Source organism: Manacus candei, unplaced genomic scaffold (genome assembly GCF_025592945.1).
Source record: "Manacus candei isolate 608988 ecotype Guabito, Panama unplaced genomic scaffold, ASM2559294v1 h1tg000115l, whole genome shotgun sequence".
Classification (NCBI taxonomy): Eukaryota; Metazoa; Chordata; class Aves; order Passeriformes; family Pipridae; genus Manacus; species Manacus candei.
Window position 1 is genome coordinate 616,932 of NW_026138163.1, and position 16,447 is coordinate 633,378.

General features: G+C 51.4%; 1 protein-coding gene across 1 annotated transcript; it reads left to right on the forward strand.

The window, feature by feature from the left end:
* Nucleotides 1-10,978: 10,978 nt before the first annotated feature.
* On the forward strand, nt 10,979-14,936 carry LOC127461937 (B-cell antigen receptor complex-associated protein alpha chain-like). The gene is made up of 5 exons (XM_051770139.1): nt 10,979-11,081; nt 11,151-11,408; nt 12,144-12,262; nt 14,011-14,079; nt 14,187-14,936. Exons 1-5 carry the CDS (start codon nt 10,979-10,981, stop codon nt 14,295-14,297), a joined length of 660 nt encoding a protein of 219 aa, XP_051626099.1. The 3' UTR covers nt 14,298-14,936.
* Nucleotides 14,937-16,447: the final 1,511 nt, after the last annotated feature.

Here is a 16,447-nt window from a genome sequence, read left to right on the forward strand (position 1 = left end):
CTGCAATGGCCAAATTGACTCTCAAAATTGAATCCAAATGAAGATTCCTGCCAGACAAAATGTGCAACCACAGAAAGTTCTTTGCTGCCCAAGAGGTGGACAGTCTTTCCAACGCAGTGCACCTCAAAGCCAAAGCTTCCAGACTTTTTTTCCTGGTGGAGAGAGCTACTGTTCAATTTTTTCAGCCCTGCACTGTAATGGCCGGTCCCACCTCCTGGAAAATTTACTCCAAATGAAGATTCCTGCCAGACAAAAGGTACCACTACAAAAAACTCTTGCTACCCAAGAAGTGCCCAGGCTGTCCCACCAACTTCACCTCAAAGGCAAAGCTTCCAGACTTTTTTCCTGGTGGAAAGAGCTTCTGTTCCCTTTATTCAGCACTGCTCTGCAATGGCCGGTCCCACATCCTGGAAAATTGAATCCAAATGAAGATTCCTGCCAGACAAAAGGTGCCACCACAGAAAACTCTTGCTGCCCATGAAGAGCCCAGGCTACACTAACAATTGAACCACAAAACCAAAGGATCCAGACTTTTTTTCCTTAGGGCAAGAGCGGGCTGTTCCCTTTTTTCAGCCCTGCTCTGCAATGACCGGTCCCACCTTTAAAAAAATTCAATCCAAATGAAGATTCCTGCCAGACAAAAGGTGCCACCACAGAAAACTCTTCCTGCCCAAGAAGTGCCCAGGCTACACCAACTACACCTGAAACCAAAGGTTCCAGACTTTTTTTCCTGGTGGAAAGAACTGCTGTTCCCTTTTTTCAGCCCTGCGCTGCAATGGCCCGGCCCAGCTCCTGGAAAATTAAATGCAAATGAAGATGTCTGCCAGACAAAAGGTGCCACCACAGAAAACTCTTGCTGCCCATGAAGTGCCCAGGCTACACTAACAATTGAACCTCAAAACCAAAGCTTCCAGACTTTTTTTCCTTAGGGCAAGAGCTGCTGTTCCCTCTTTTCAGCCCTTCGCTGCAATGGCCGGTCCCACCTCATGAAAAACTTACTCCAAATGAGGATTCCTGCCAGACAAAAGATGCCACTACAGAAAACTGTTCCTGCCCAGGAAGTGCCCAGGCTGCCCCAACAACCTGAAACCAAGGGATCCAGACTTTTTTCCTGGTGGAAAGAGCTGCTGTTCCCTTTTTTCAGACCTGCGCTGCAATGACCGGTCCCACCTTTTAAAAAGTTGAATCCAAATGAAGATTCCTGCCAGACAAAAGGTGCCACCACAGAAAGCTCTTTGCTTCCTAAGAACTTCCCAGGGTGCCCCAATAACTGCATTCCCAAATGAAGGTTCCAGACTTTTTTTCCTGGTGGAAAGAGCTGCTGTTCCATTTCTTCAGCCCTGCTTTGCAATGACTCGTCCCACCTCCCGAAAAATTTACTCCAAATGAGGACTCCTGCCAGACAAAAGATGCCACCACAGAAAACTCTTCCTGCCCAAGAAGTGCCCAGGCTACACCAACTACACCTGAAATCAAAGGTTCCAGACTTTTTTTCCTGGTGGAAAGAACTGCTGTTCCCTTTTTTCAGGCCTGCGCTGCAAAGGCCCGGCCCAACTCCTGGAAAATTAAATGCAAATGAAGATGCCTGCCAGACAAAAGGTGCCACTACAGAAAACTCTTGCTGCCCATGAAGTACCAAGACTACACTAACAATTGAACCTCAAAACCAAAGCTTCCAGACTTTTTTTCCTTAGGGCAAGAGCTGCTGTTCCCTCTTTTCAGCCCTGCGCTGCAATGGCCGGTCCCACCTCATGAAAAACTTACTCCAAATGAGGATTCCTGCCAGACAAAAGATGCCACTACAGAAAACTGTTCCTGCCCAGGAAGTGCCCAGGCTGCCCCAACAACCTGAAACCAAGGGATCCAGACTTTTTTCCTGGTGGAAAGAGCTGCTGTTCCCTTTTTTCAGCCCTGCTCTGCAATGACCGGTCCCACCTTTTAAAAAGTTGACTCCAAATGAAGATTCCTGCCAGACAAAAGGTGCCACCACAGAAAGCTCTTTGCTGCCCAAGAAGTGCCCAGGCTGCACCAGCTACACCTGAAGCCAAAGGATCCAGACTTTTTCTCCTTAGGGAAAGATCTGCTGTTCCCTTTTTTCAGCCCTGCGCTGCAATGACCGGTCCCACCTTTAAAAAAAATTCAATCCAAATGAAGATTCCTGCCAGACAAAAGGTGCCACCAGAGAAAGCTCTTTGCTTCCTAAGAACTTCCCAGGCTGCCCCAATAACTGCACCTCCAAACCAAAGTTTCCAGACTTTTTTTCCTGGTGGAAAGAGCTGCTGTTCCATTTCTTCAGCCCTGCTCTGCAATAGCTCGTCCCACCTCCCGAAAAATTTACTCCAAATGAGGACTCCTGCCAGAGAAAAGATGCCACCACAGAAAACTCTTCCTGTCCAAGAAGTGCCCAGGTTCCCCAACAACTGCACCTCAAAGCCATAGCTTCCAGACTTTTTTCCTGGTGGAAAGAGCTGCTGTTCCCTTTTTTCAGCCCTGCGCTGCAATGACCGGTCCCTCCTTTTAAAAAGTTGAATCCAAATGAAGATTCCTGCCAGACAAAAGGTGCCACCAGAGAAAGCTCTTTGCTTCCTAAGAACTTCCCAGGGTGCCCCAATAACTGCATTCCCAAATGAAGGTTCCAGACTTTTTTTCCTGGTGGAAAGAGCTGCTGTTCCATTTCTTCAGCCCTGCTCTGCAATGGCTCGTCCCACCTCCCGAAAAATTTACTCCAAATGAGGACTCCTGCCAGACAAAAGGTGCCACCACAGAAAACTCTTCCTGCCCAAGAAGTGCCCAGGCTACACCAAGTACACCTGAAACCAAAGGTTCCAGACTTTTTTTCCTGGTGGAAAGAAGTGCTGTTCCCTTTTTTCAGGCCTGCGCTGCAATGGCCCGGCCCAGTTCCTGGAAAATTAAATGCAAATGAAGATGCCTGCCAGAGAAAAGGTGCCACCACAGAAAACTCTTAATGCCCAAGAAGTGCCCAGGCTGCCCCAACAACCTGAAACCAAAGGATCCAGACTTTTTTCCTGGTGGAAAGAGCTGCTGTTCCCTTTTTTCAGCCCTGCGCTGCAATGACCGGTCCCACCTTTTAAAAAGTTGAATCCAAATGAAGATTCCTGCCAGACAAAAGGTGCCACCACAGAAAACTCTTTGCTGCCCAAATAGTGCCCAGGCTGAATCAACTGCACATGAAACCAAAGGATTATGACTTTTTTTCCTGGTGGAAAGAGCTGCTGTTCCCTTTTTTCAGCCCTGCGCTGCAATGACCGGTCCCACCTTTAAAAAAATTCAATCCAAATGAAGATTCCTGCCAGACAAAAGGTGCCACCACAGAAAACTCTTCCTGCCCTAGAAGTGCCCAGGCTACACCAACTACACCTGAAACCAAAGGTTCCAGACTTTTTTTCCTGGTTGAATGAACTGCTGTTCCCTTTTTCAGACCTGCGCTGCAATGGCCCGGCCCAGCTCCTGGAAAATTAAATGCAAATGAAGATTCCTGCCAGACAAAAGGTGCCACCACAGAAAGCTCTTTGCTTCCTAAGAACTTCCCAGGGTGCCCAAATAACTGCATTCCCAAATGAAGGTTCCAGACTTTTTTTCCTGGTGGAAAGAGCTGCTGTTCCATTTCTTCAGCCCTGCTCTGCAATAGCTCGTCCCACCTCCCGAAAAATTTACTCCAAATGAGGACTCCTGCCAGAGAAAAGATGCCACCACAGAAAACTCTTCCTGTCCAAGAAGTGCCCAGGTGCCCCAACAACTGCACCTCAAAGCCAAAGCTTCCAGACTTTTTTCCTGGTGGAAAGAGCTGCTGTTCCCTTTTTTCAGCCCTGCGCTGCAATGGCCGGTCCCACCTTTTAAAAAGTTGAATCCAAATGAAGATTCCTGCCAGACAAAAGGTGCCCCAGAAAACTCTTGCTGCCCATGAAGTGCCCAGGCTACACTAACAATTGAACCTCAAAACCAAAGCTTCCAGACTTTTTTTCCTTAGGGCAAGAGCTGCTGTTCCCTCTTTTCAGCCCTGCGCTGCAATGGCCGGTCCCACCTCATGAAAAACTTACTCCAAATGAGGATTCCTGCCAGACAAAAGATGCCACTACAGAAAACTGTTCCTGCCCAGGAAGTGCCCAGGCTGCCCCAACAACCTGAAACCAAAGGATCCAGACTTTTTTCCTGGTGGAAAGAGCTGCTGTTCCCTTTTTTCAGCCCTGCTCTGCAATGACCGGTCCCACCTTTTAAAAAGTTGAATCCAAATGAAGATTCCTGCCAGACAAAAGGTGCCACCACAGAAAGCTCTTTGCTTCCTAAGAACTTCCCAGGGTGCCCCAATAACTGCATTCCCAAATGAAGGTTCCAGACTTTTTTTCCTGGTGGAAAGAGCTGCTGTTCCATTTCTTCAGCCCTGCTCTGCAATGGCTCGTCCCACCTCCCGAAAAATTTACTCCAAATGAGGACTCCTGCCAGACAAAAGGTGCCACCACAGAAAACTCTTCCTGCCCAAGAAGTGCCCAGGCTACACCAACTAAACCTGAAACCAAAGGTTCCAGACTTTTTTTCCTGGTGGAAAGAACTGCTGTTCCCTTTTTTCAGGCCTGCGCTGCAATGGCCCGGCCCAGCTCCTGGAAAATTAAATGCAAATGAAGATGCCTGCCAGACAAAAGGTGCCACCACAGAAAACTCTTGCTGCCCATGAAGTGCCCAGGCTACACTAACAGTTGAACCTCAAAACCAAAGCTTCCAGACTTTTTTTCCTTAGGGCAAGAGCTGCTGTTCCCTCTTTTCAGCCCTGCGCTGCAATGGCCGGTCCCACCTCAAGAAAAACTTACTCCAAATGAGGATTCCTGCCAGACAAAAGATGCCACTACAGAAAACTGTTCCTGCCCAAGAAGTGCCCAGGCTGCCCCAACAACCTGAAACAAAAGGATCCAGACTTTTTTCCTGGTGGAAAGAGCTGCTGTTCCCTTTTTTCAGCCCTGCGCTGCAATGACCGGTCCCACCTTTTAAAAAGTTGAATCCAAATGAAGATTCCTGCCAGACAAAAGGTGCCACCACAGAAAGCTCTTTGCTGCCCAAGAAGTGCCCAGGCTGCACCAGCTACACCTGAAGCCAAAGGATCCAGACTTTTTCTCCTTAGGGAAAGAGCTGCTGTTCCCTTTTTTCAGCCCTGCGCTGCAATGACCGGTCCCACCTTTAAAAAAATTCAATCCAAATGAAGATTCCTGCCAGACAAAACGTGCCACCAGAGAAAGCTCTTTGCTTCCTAAGAACTTCCCAGGCTGCCCCAATAACTGCACCTCCAAACCAGTTTCCAGACATTTTTTCCTGATGGAAAGAGCTGCTGTTCCATTTCTTCAGCCCTGCTCTGCAATAGCTCGTCCCACCTCTCGAAAAATTTACTCCAAATGAGGACTCCTGCCAGAGAAAAGATGCCACCACAGAAAACTCTTCCTGTCCAAGAAGTGCCCAGGTGCCCCAACAACTGCACCTCAAAGCCAAAGCTTCCAGACTTTTTTCCTGGTGGAAAGAGCTGCTGTTCCCTTTTTTCAGCCCTGCTCTGCAATGACCGGTCCCACCTTTTAAAAAGTTGAATCCAAATGAAGATTCCTGCCAGACAAAAGGTGCCACCAGAGAAAGCTCTTTGCTTCCTAAGAACTTCCCAGGGTGCCCCAATAACTGCATTCCCAAATGAAGGTTCCAGACTTTTTTTCCTGGTGGAAAGAGCTGCTGTTCCATTTCTTCAGCCCTGCGCTGCAATGACCGGTCCCACCTTTTAAAAAGTTGAATCCAAATGAAGATTCCTGCCAGACAAAAGGTACCACCAGAGAAAGCTCTTTGCTTCCTAAGAACTTCCCAGGGTGCCCAAATAACTGCATTCCCAAATGAAGGTTCCAGACTTTTTTTCCTGGTGGAAAGAGCTGCTGTTCCCTTTTTTCAGCCCTGCTCTGCATACCGGTCCCACCTTTTAAAAAGTTGAATCCAAATGAGGACTCCTGCCAGACAAAAGGTGCCACCACAGAAAGCTCTTTGCTTCCTAAGAACTTCCCAGGGTGCCCCAATAGCTGCATTCCCAAATGAAGGTTCCAGACTTTTTTTCCTGGTGGAAAGAGCTGCTGTTCCATTTCTTCATCCCTGCTCTGCAATGGCTCGTCCCACCTCCCGAAAAATTTACTCCAAATGAGGACTCCTACCAGACAAAAGGTGCCACCTCAGAAAACTCTTCCTGCCCAAGAAGTGCCCAGGCTGCCCCAACAACCTGAAACCAAAGGATCCAGACTTTTTTCCTGGTGGAAAGAGCTGCTGTTCCCTTTTTTCAGCCCTGCTCTGCAATGACCGGTCCCACCTTTAAAAAAGTTGAATCCAAATGAAGATTCCTGCCAGACAAAAGGTGCCACCAGAGAAAGCTCTTTGCTTCCTAAGAACTTCCCAGGCTGCCCCAATAACTGCACCTCCAAACCAAAGTTTCCAGACTTTTTTTCCTGGTGGAAAGAGCTACTGTTCCATTTCTTCAGCCCTGCTCTGCAATAGCTCGTCCCACCTCCCGAAAAATTTACTCCAAATGAGGACTCCTGCCAGAGAAAAGATGCCACCACAGAAAACTCTTCCTGTCCAAGAAGTGCCCAGGTGCCCCAACAACTGCACCTCAAAGCCAAAGCTTCCAGACTTTTTTCCTGGTGGAAAGAGCTGCTGTTCCCTTTTTTCAGCCCTGCGCTGCAATGGCCGGTCCCACCTTTTAAAAAGTTGAATCCAAATGAAGATTCCTGCCAGACAAAAGGTGCCCCAGAAAACTCTTGCTGCCCATGAAGTGCCCAGGCTACACTAACAATTGAACCTCAAAACCAAAGCTTCCAGACTTTTTTTCCTTAGGGCAAGAGCTGCTGTTCCCTCTTTTCAGCCCTGCGCTGCAATGGCCGGTCCCACCTCATGAAAAACTTACTCCAAATGAGGATTCCTGCCAGACAAAAGATGCCACTACAGAAAACTGTTCCTGCCCAAGAAGTGCCCAGGCTGCCCCAACAACCTGAAACCAAAGGATCCAGACTTTTTTCCTGGTGGAAAGAGCTGCTGTTCCTTTTTTTCAGCCCTGCTCTGCAATGACCGGTCCCACCTTTTAAAAAGTTGAATCCAAATGAAGATTCCTGCCAGACAAAAGGTGCCACCACAGAAAGCTCTTTGCTGCCCAAGAAATGCCCAGGCTGCACCAACTACACCTGAAGCAAAAGCTTCCAGACTTTTTTCCTGGTGGAAAGAACTGCTGTTCCCTTTTTTCAGGCCTGCGCTGCAATGGCCAGGCCCAGCTCCTGGAAAATTAAATGCAAATGAAGATTCCTGCCAGACAAAAGGTGCCACAGAAAACTCTTGCTGCCCATGAAGTGCCCAGGCTACACTAACAATTGAACCTCAAAACCAAAGCTTCCAGACTTTTTTTCCTTAGGGCAAGAGCTGCTGTTCCCTCTTTTCAGCCCTGCGCTGCAATGGCCGGTCCCACCTCATGAAAAACTTACTCCAAATGAGGATTCCTGCCAGACAAAAGATGCCACTACAGAAAACTCTTTGCTTCCTAAGAACTTCCCAGGGTGCCCCAATAACTGCACCTCCAAACCAAAGGTTCCAGAATTTTTTTCCTGGTGGAAAGAGCTGCTGTTCCATTTCTTCAGCCCTGCTCTGCAATGGCTCGTCCCACCTCTTGAAAAATTTACTCCAAATGAAGATGCCTGCCAGAGAAAAGATGCCACCACAGAAAACTCTTCCTGCCCAAGAAGTGCCCCGGTGCCCCACCAACTGCACCTCAAAGCCCAAGCTTCCAGACTTTTTTTCCTTAGGGAAAGAGCTGCTGTTCCCTTTTTTCAGCCCTGCGCTGCATTGACCGGTCCAACCTCCTGGAAAATTGAATCCAAATGAAGATTCCTGCCAGACAAAAGGTGCCACCACAGAAAGCTCTTTGCTGCCCAAATAGTGCCCAGGCTGAATCAACTGCACATGAAGCCAAAGGATCCAGACTTTTTTTCCTGGTGGAAAGAGTTGCTGTTCCCTTTTTTCTGCCCTGCAATGCAATGGCCGGTCCTACCTCCTGAAAAACTTACTCCAAATGAGGATTCCTGCCAGACAAAAGATGCCACTACAGAAAACTCTTCCTGCCCAGGAAGTGCCCAGGCTGCCCCAACAACGTGAAACCAAAGGATCCAGAGTTTTTTCCTGGTGGATAGAGCTGCTGTTCCCTTTTTTCAGCCCTGCTCTGCAATGACCGGTCCCACCTTTTAAAAAGTTGAATCCAAATGAAGATTCCTGCCAGACAAAAGGTGCCAACACAGAAAGCTCTCTGCTGCCCAAGAAATGCCCAGACTGCACCAACTACACCTGAAGCCAAAGGATCCAGACTTTTTCTCCTTAGGGAAAGAATTGCTGTTCCCTTTTTTCAGCCCTGCTCTGCAATGACCGGTCCCACCTTTAAAAAAATTCAATCCAAATTAAAATTCTTGTCAGACAAAAGGTGCCACCACAGAAAGTTCTTGTTCCCCAAGAAGTGCTCAGGCTGCCCGAACAACTGCACCTCAAAGCCAAAGGATCCAGACATTTTTTTCATTAGGGAAAGAGCTGCTGTTCCCCTTTTTCAGGCCTGTGCTGCAATGGCCGGTCCCACCTCCTGGAACATTTAATGTAAATGAAGATTCCTGCCAGACAAAAGGTACCACTACAAAAAACTCTTGCTACCCAAGAAGTGCCCAGGCTACCCCAACAACTGCACCTTAAAGCCAAAGGATCCAGACTTTTTTTCCTAATGGAAAGAGCTGCTGTTCCCTTTTTTCAGCCCTGCTCTGCAATGGCCCGTCCCACCTCCTGGAAAATTTAATGCAAATAAACATTCCTACCAGACTAAAGGTGCCACCACAGAAAGGTCTTGTTCCTTAAGAAGTACACTGGCTGCCCCATAAACTGCACCTGTAGCCAAAGGATCCAGACTTTTTTTCCTGGTGGAAAGAGCTGCTGTTCCGTTTTTTCTGCCCTGCGCTGCAATGACCGGTCCCACATCCTGGAAAATTGAATCCAAATGAAGATTCCTGCCAGACAAAAGGTTCCACCACAGAATGCTCTTTGCTGCCCAACTAGTGCCCAGACTGAATCAAGTGCACATGAAACCAAAGGATCCAGACTTTTTTTCCTGGTGGGAAGAACTTCTGTTCCCTTTTTTCCGTCCTACTCTACAGTGGCCGGTCCCGCTTCTTAAAAAATTGAATCCATATGAAGATTCCTGCCAGAAAAATGGTGCCACTAGAGAAAGCTCTTGCTGCCCAAGAAGTGCCCGGACTGCACCAACTACATGTGAAGCCAAAGCTTCCAGACTATTTTTCATGCTGGAAAAAGGTGCTGTTCCTGTTTTTCAGGCCTGTTCTGCAATGGCCGCTCCCACCTCCTGGAAAATTGAATCCGAATGAAGATTCCTGCCAGACAAAAAGTGCCACCACAGAAAGCTATTCCTACCCAAGTGCCCAGGCTGCCCCAACAACTGCACCTGAAGCCAAAACTTCTAGACTTTTTTTCCTGGTGGAAAGAGCTGTTGTTCTCTTTTTTCTACCCTGCGCTGCAAGGGCCGGTCCCACCTTTTAAATATTGAATCCAGCTGAAGATTACTTTCAGACAAAAGGTGCCACCACAGAAAACTCTTGCTTCCCAAGAAGTGCCCAGGCTGCCCCAAGAACTGTACCTTGTGATAGGTAACAAGGCTATAAATTTAGGTTGCAAGGTACAAAAGTTTTTTTAATGCCACAAACGAGCAAAAACGGCTGGCCGGGCGACCAGAGGAAACCCCTGTTCCTGCCGCAGTCCGCAAAGGGGAACAGAAACAGCACTTATTATACCCTCCTTTGCCACCTCCCCCCAAAGTCATGTCATCAGTCCATTGGTGGAGATTTCATGGGCTGCATCCTGCTTGGTTCCCTCTTCGCGGGCCAGCTCTGGGTTGGTTCCTCCTTTCACGGGCCATCTCCGTTGTTGAGGGGTGTCCACCAATAATTTTAAAGTCATTAGTCTCTATTAGGCCGTGGTTCTGGAAACTTCCATCAGGATGATGGTTGATCACCCGGACTCTTCGTGGCCGACCCCTCCGTATTGCTCCCCATTAATATGCTTAGAACAAACATCTTCAAAGTACAATGTGCTAAATCATCATTGCGTTGTGGTTAATCAGTTTGCAGCTTACAGAACTTGTGGTTAGGCATTGCATAACACTCTAACTTGTGATTCCAACAATGTAGTTAACACAGTATAATAGCTTTATTAACTCTTTCTCTCATTTGAACAGCAAATTTCTTTAGATCACTTATAACACTGCTCCTTGCAGGTAGGATTTGGGTCTGGGGGTCTCAGTTTTGGTGTGTGGGGGGTCTCAGTTTGGGTCTGAAGGGGTCTCTGGGGTGTCAGCTTGGGTCACGGGGTCTCAGGCTTTGGGTCTGGGGGTCTCAGGGGTCCCAAGGCCTCAGTTTGGGTCTGGGGGCCTTGGTTCTGGGGGTCTTAGTTTGGGTCTGGGGATCTAAGGTTTTGGGTCTGGGGGGCTCAGGATTTGGGTCTGGGGGTCTCAGGGATCCCAAGGTCTCCATTTGGGTTTGGGGGTCTCAGGGTTTGGGTCTGGGGGGTCTCAGGGGGTCTCAGCATCGGGTTTTGTCCCCCACACCTGTGTCAAAATGTCCCCCGCCCCCCTCCCAGTATTTCCTGTTCCCAAACTGGGACAGAGAACTGAAACTGGGCCCAGTGACCTTCAGATGGGTCTGGGGGACCCCCAAAGACCCCGGGGGTCCCCCAATGACCCCTCACAGTTCTGGGAACTCCCAAAGACCCCCCCCCAGCAGGGACAGGGACCCCCAGTGACCCCCTCAGGGTCAGTCGCCCTCCATGGGGGTTGGGGGGCACTGGTGACCTCCCCTAACCCCCCTCTGTCCCCGCAGGCTCCCAGTGCTCCCAGACCCCCCCCGAAGGCTGCACCCCGTGCATGACCCCTGGAGCCCCCCGAGAGGCCGACCCCCGTGACCGTGACCACCGGGAGCCCCCCGAGCCCCTCCTGCTCCCCGGCCCCGCCCCGGGGGTGGCTCCGGGTGTGGGGGGGCCCCCCTCCCACGAGGGGCCCGTGGGGACCCCCCTGACCCTCGAGTGCCACTTCTGAGGCCCCCCCGACCCCGCCCTGACCTGGCTCCAGGCGTGTCCCCCCGGGCTCGGGGAGGTCCCCCGGAGCTGCCCCTGGCCCCAGGAGGTGGTGGCCACCCGGGGGGGCCGCCGGATGGACCGGGTGGTGCAGGAAGGGGGGGGAAGCTCCACCCTGACCTTCCCCAAACTGTCCCACAACGACTCCGGGCTCTTCTTCTGCTGCGTGGAGTCTGGGGGGGAGACGGCCCAGAGCTGCGGCACCTTCGTCAGGGTCCTCGGTGAGTGGGGGGCGCGGGGGGGGCTCATCAGGTCACTCGGCCCTTCCCGGTGCCCCCAGCATGGTACCAGTATAGCCCAGTCCCTCCCGGTTTAACCCAGTCCGTCCCAGTCCCCTCCAAGGGTATCCCAGTGCCCCTCAGCCCTGCGGCACCTTCGGGAGGGTCCAGGGGGTCTCGGGGGGGTCAGGGGGGCTGGGGGGTCTCATCTGAGTCGCTGGTCTTTCCCAGTCCACCCTAGTCCCCTTCCAGTATAACCCAGGACTACCACGAGCCCCCCCAGTCCATCCCAGTGCCCTGCAGTGCCCCCCAGTCCATCCCAGTTATTACCAGTATCCCCTTTGATACCCTCCCAGTGCCCCCCAGTCCCACTCCAGTCCGTTCCAGTCACTCCCAGTATCCCCTTGAGTCCCTCCCAGTGTCCTTCCAGTATAACCCAGTGCCCTCTCAGTACAACCCAGTGCCCTCCAGTCCCTCCCAGTATAACCCAGTGTCCTCCCAGTATAGCCCAGGCCCTCCCAGTATACCCCAGTCCCTCCCAGTGTAACCCAGTCCCTCCCAGTGTAACCGAGTCCCTCCCAGTATACACAGTCCCTCCCAGTGTACCCAGTCCCTCCCAGTGTAACCCAGTCCCTCCCAGTTACCCAGTCCCTCCCAGTGTAACCCAGTCCCTCCCAGTATACCCAGTCCCTCCCAGTATACCCAGTCCCTCCCAGTTACCCAGTCCCGTTCCCACAGAGCCGGTTCCCGCCCCGTTCCTGGCGCTGAGGGAGAGCACCAAGAACCGGATCCTGACGGCGCAGGGGGTGCTGCTGCTGCTCTGCTCGGCCAGGCCGGGGCTGCTGCTGCTGCTCAGGGTGGGACACTGGGACAAACTGGGACAGCTGGGACAGGGGGACACCAACTGGGACACTGGGACACCAACTGGGACACTGGGACAACTGGGACACCCAACTGGGACACTGGGACAAACTGGGACACTGGGACAGGGGGACACCAGCTGGGACACTGGGACACCAACTGGGACACCCAACTGGGACACCCAACTGGGACACTGGGACAAACGGGGACAACTGGGACAGGGGGACACCAACTGGGACACTGGGACACCAACTGGGACACTGGGACAACTGGGACACCCAACTGGGACACTGGGACACCCAGTTGGGACACCCAGCTGGGACACTGGGACAACTGGGACAGGGGGACACCAACTGGGATAGGGGGACACCAACTGGGACACTGAGACCCCCAGTTCTGTCACTGGGACCCCCAATTGGAAACTGGAACCCCCAGCTGGGACACTGGGGACACCAAATGGAACTTTGGGACCCCTAAATGGGACACTGGGGACACCAGTTGGGACACTGGGGACACCTAATTGGGACATTGGGGACACCAACTGGGATGCTGGGGACACTAATTGGGACATTGAGACACCAACTTGGACACTGGGGACACCAACTGGGACACTGGGGACACCTAATTGGGACATTGGGGACACCAACTGGGACACTGGGGACACCAGGTGGGACATTGGGACCCGTAAATGGGACACTGGGGACACCAATTGAGACACTGGGGACATTAATTGAGACCCTGGGGACACCAATTGCCCCCCAGGTCCCCCTAAATCCCCCCTGGGTAACCCAAATCCCCCCCGACACCCCCAAACCCCCCTGGTACCCCCCAATTCCCCCCTGGATGCCCCAAAACCCCTTCAACCACCCCGTACCCCACAGTTCCCCCAAAATCCTCCCCAATTTCCTCCTGCAATCCCCAAATCCCCCCAGTCCTCCCCAGAGACACCCAACCCCCCCTGGCCACCCCTAAATCCCCCTGGTGCCCCCCAAAACCCCCCTGGCCACCCCTAAATCCCTCTGGTGCCCCCCAAAACCCCCCTGGCCACCCCTAAATCCCCCTGGCCACCCCAACCCCCCCCGGCAAGCCTTAGTTTTCCCCCGTCACCCCTTAATTCCCCCTTGGTGCCCCCAAGCCCCCTGGATACCCCTAAATACCCCGTAGTGCCCCCAAACACCCCCTGGCCACCCCAAAACCCCCCTGGAGCCCCCCAACCCCCCCCCCCGGCCACCCCAAAACCCCCCTGTGCCCTCTTTTCCCCCCTCGGCCACCCCAAAACCTCCCTGGTGCCCCCAGAAAACCCCCCTGGCCACCTCAAAACCCCCCTAGTGCTCCCAAACCCCCCCTGGCCACCCCAAAACCCCCCTGTGCTCCCTTTCCCCCCCCAGCCACCCCTAAATCCCCCCTGGTGCCCCCAGAAACCCTCACCTGGCCACCCCAAAACCCCTCTGTGCTCCCTTCCCCCCCCCCCGGCCACCCCTAAATCCCTCCTGGTGCCCCCAGAAAACCCCCCCGGCCACCCCAAAATCCCCCTGTACTTCCAACCCCCCTGCCCCACCACCCCTAAATCTCCCCTGGTGCCCCCCAAAACCCCCCTGGCCACCCCAAAAATTCCCTGTGCCCCCTTTTTTCCCCCCCGGCCACCCCTAAACCCCCCCTGGCCACCCCTAAATCCCCTCTGGTGCCCCCAAAGCCCCCCTGGCCACTCCAAACCCCCCCCGTGCCCCCTGTTCCCCCCCCATAGAAGCGCTGGGCCAACGAGCAGCTGCTGCACCCCGAAAAAACCACATATGAGGAGGAAAACCTCTACGAGGTGACGTTCTGGGGGCCCCCGTGCCCCAAAATCGTGCTGGGGGGGGGGTCTATCACTCTCTAAACCCCCCCAAACCGACCCGAATCCCCCCCTTTCCTCGTTTTCAGGGGCTGAACCTGGACGAGTGTTCGATGTACGAGGACATTTCCCGGGGGGTCCAACCCACCTACCAGGACGTGGGGACCCTCCCCAGCGACTCCCAGCTGGAAAATCCCTGAGGGACCCCCCGGAAAAGGGGGGTGGGACCCCCCGGGAAGGGGTTTGGGACCCCCTGGCTCTGCTTGGCCCCCCCCAGTGCTCTGCTCTGGTGACACAAGGCCGTGCTGACCCCCCCCAAAATAAAGCTGCTGTGGGTTCTGTGGGTTTTGGGGGGTTAGTTACTTGTTAGTAATTAACGAGTGGTTAATTAATCAGCAAGGGGAGGCAGGTGAGAGCAGAGATGCCTCAGAGTCTGATGGGAAGGGGGGTCTTGTAGTGACCCCCATTTTTCCCCTATTATCCCCCATTTTCCTTCTTCATCCCCTATTTTCCCCATTTTCCCTCATTTCCCCCATTTTCCCTCATTATCCCCATTTTCCTCATTACCTCGTTTTCCCTCATTTCCCCCATTTTCCCCCCTTATCCCCTATTTTCCCTTATTTCCCCCATTCCCCCCATTATCCCCACTTTTCCTCTCAGACACCCATTTCCCCTCATTTTCAACCATTATCCCTTCTTTTCCCTCCATTATCCCATATTTTCCCCCATTGTTCCCCGTTTCCCCCATTATCCCACATTTCTCCCCTATTATTCCCCATTTTCCCTCATTATCTGACATTTTTCCCTATTATTCACCATTTTCCCCCATTATGCCCCATTATCCCACATTTCTTCTCCCTTATCCCCCATTTCCCCCTCACCATCCCCCATAATCTCCTATTTTTCCCCATTACCCCTCATTTTCCCCATTTTCCCCTCACTCTCCCCCATTACCCTCCCATTTCTCTCCCTTTCTTCCCCATTTCACCTCATTTTACCCCATTTCCCCCCATTATTTGCCCTCATTATCCCCCATTTCTACCCCATTATCCTCCATTTCTACCCCATTATCCTCCATTTCTACCCCATTATCCCCTATTTTTTCCCATTTTCCTCCATTATCCTCCATTAACCCCCATTTCCCACAAATTCCCCCCATTCTCTCCCATTTCCCCCTCTCTCTCCTCCATTCCTCCATTTTCCCTCGTTTACCCCATTCTCCCCATTAATTCGCATTTTTGCCCATTTTCCCTTATTTACCCCATTCTCCCCATTATCTCTCATTTTTGCCCATTTTCCCCCATTCCTCCCATTTCCCCTCATTCTCCCCCCACTTCCTTCCCATTTCCCCTCATTTTCCTTCCATGTTTCCCCATTTCCTCACATATCCTTCTGTTTCCCCCTCACTGTCCCATTTTCCTCCATTTCCCCCCCATTACCCCCCATTTCCCTCCCATTATCTGAGGTGTTGTTCAAGGGACGAACCCCACTCAGACACGAACAAGTGCCAGAGCAGAATTACCGTTTATTCAAACTGCCGAGGTTTAAATACCACGCCTGAACATGTCCCATGACCTTCTAACCAATGACAATCAAGTATTGTCTGAGAACCCGGGAGACCACAACTCCCACGGTTCCTTGTTACAGTCTTCCTGCCACATCTCCCCCTTCTTTTTATTAACAAGTTGAGAAACAATACATTTTTAACATTCTTATTATAACCAATCTTATTTCAACTAATTATAAAAAACAGGGCCTATCGTCACAAAGCCTTTATTGAACTGTTTACAACTTTATTGGTTCGTGCAATATTCAAGCAATCTCAAATTACCCAGGGTTTGTAGGTGTGGATAACCTTTTATCTGAGGGTGACTTTGTGTAATGGCATCATCTTTATTTAAAAGGGAAATGTGCTGGGTTGTAGGTGTTGTGTCTGAGGTGGTGCTGTTTGAAGTAGTGTTTAAGATGTCTTGCTATAAAGTGTACTTGCGTTCACACACACATACATGCGTCCACTCAACTTTCTCATTCATACTCCAGTGGCCACCGTTTCATTCTCTCCTTACACATGCACTCTTTAACCCTTTATTGTGTTTGACTCATGGAGTTTTGGTTTTGTATTGGTTACTGTTTATGTGTTTCTTTTGGTTCTGTATTGGTTACTGTTTATATGTTTCTTTTGGTTCTGTTGTATCATTTATTGCTTGTGATTCTCCCTGTTTTAAAGAAATGTTAATGTAGATTTACACACATAGGGAACAGACCCATATCTCTTTTCCCCCTTTTTTTTTTTTTTCTGTGTGATGTGTTTACTATTGTTGGTCATGTTTCTTCTAATCCAAATCCTTCA

What these genes read in the sequence shown, in the direction of transcription:
- LOC127461937 (XM_051770139.1), top strand. Translation starts at nt 10,979, where the DNA reads ATGACCCCTGGAGCCCCCCGAGAGGCCGACCCCCGTGACCGTGACCAC. An exon ending in CACCTTCGTCAGGGTCCTCG is followed by an intron (nt 11,409 to 12,143) that starts GTGAGTGGGGGG and finishes CCGTTCCCACAG; the next exon opens with AGCCGGTTCCCGCCCCGTTC. An exon ending in GGCTGCTGCTGCTGCTCAGG is followed by an intron (nt 12,263 to 14,010) that starts GTGGGACACTGG and finishes CCCCCCCCATAG; the next exon opens with AAGCGCTGGGCCAACGAGCA.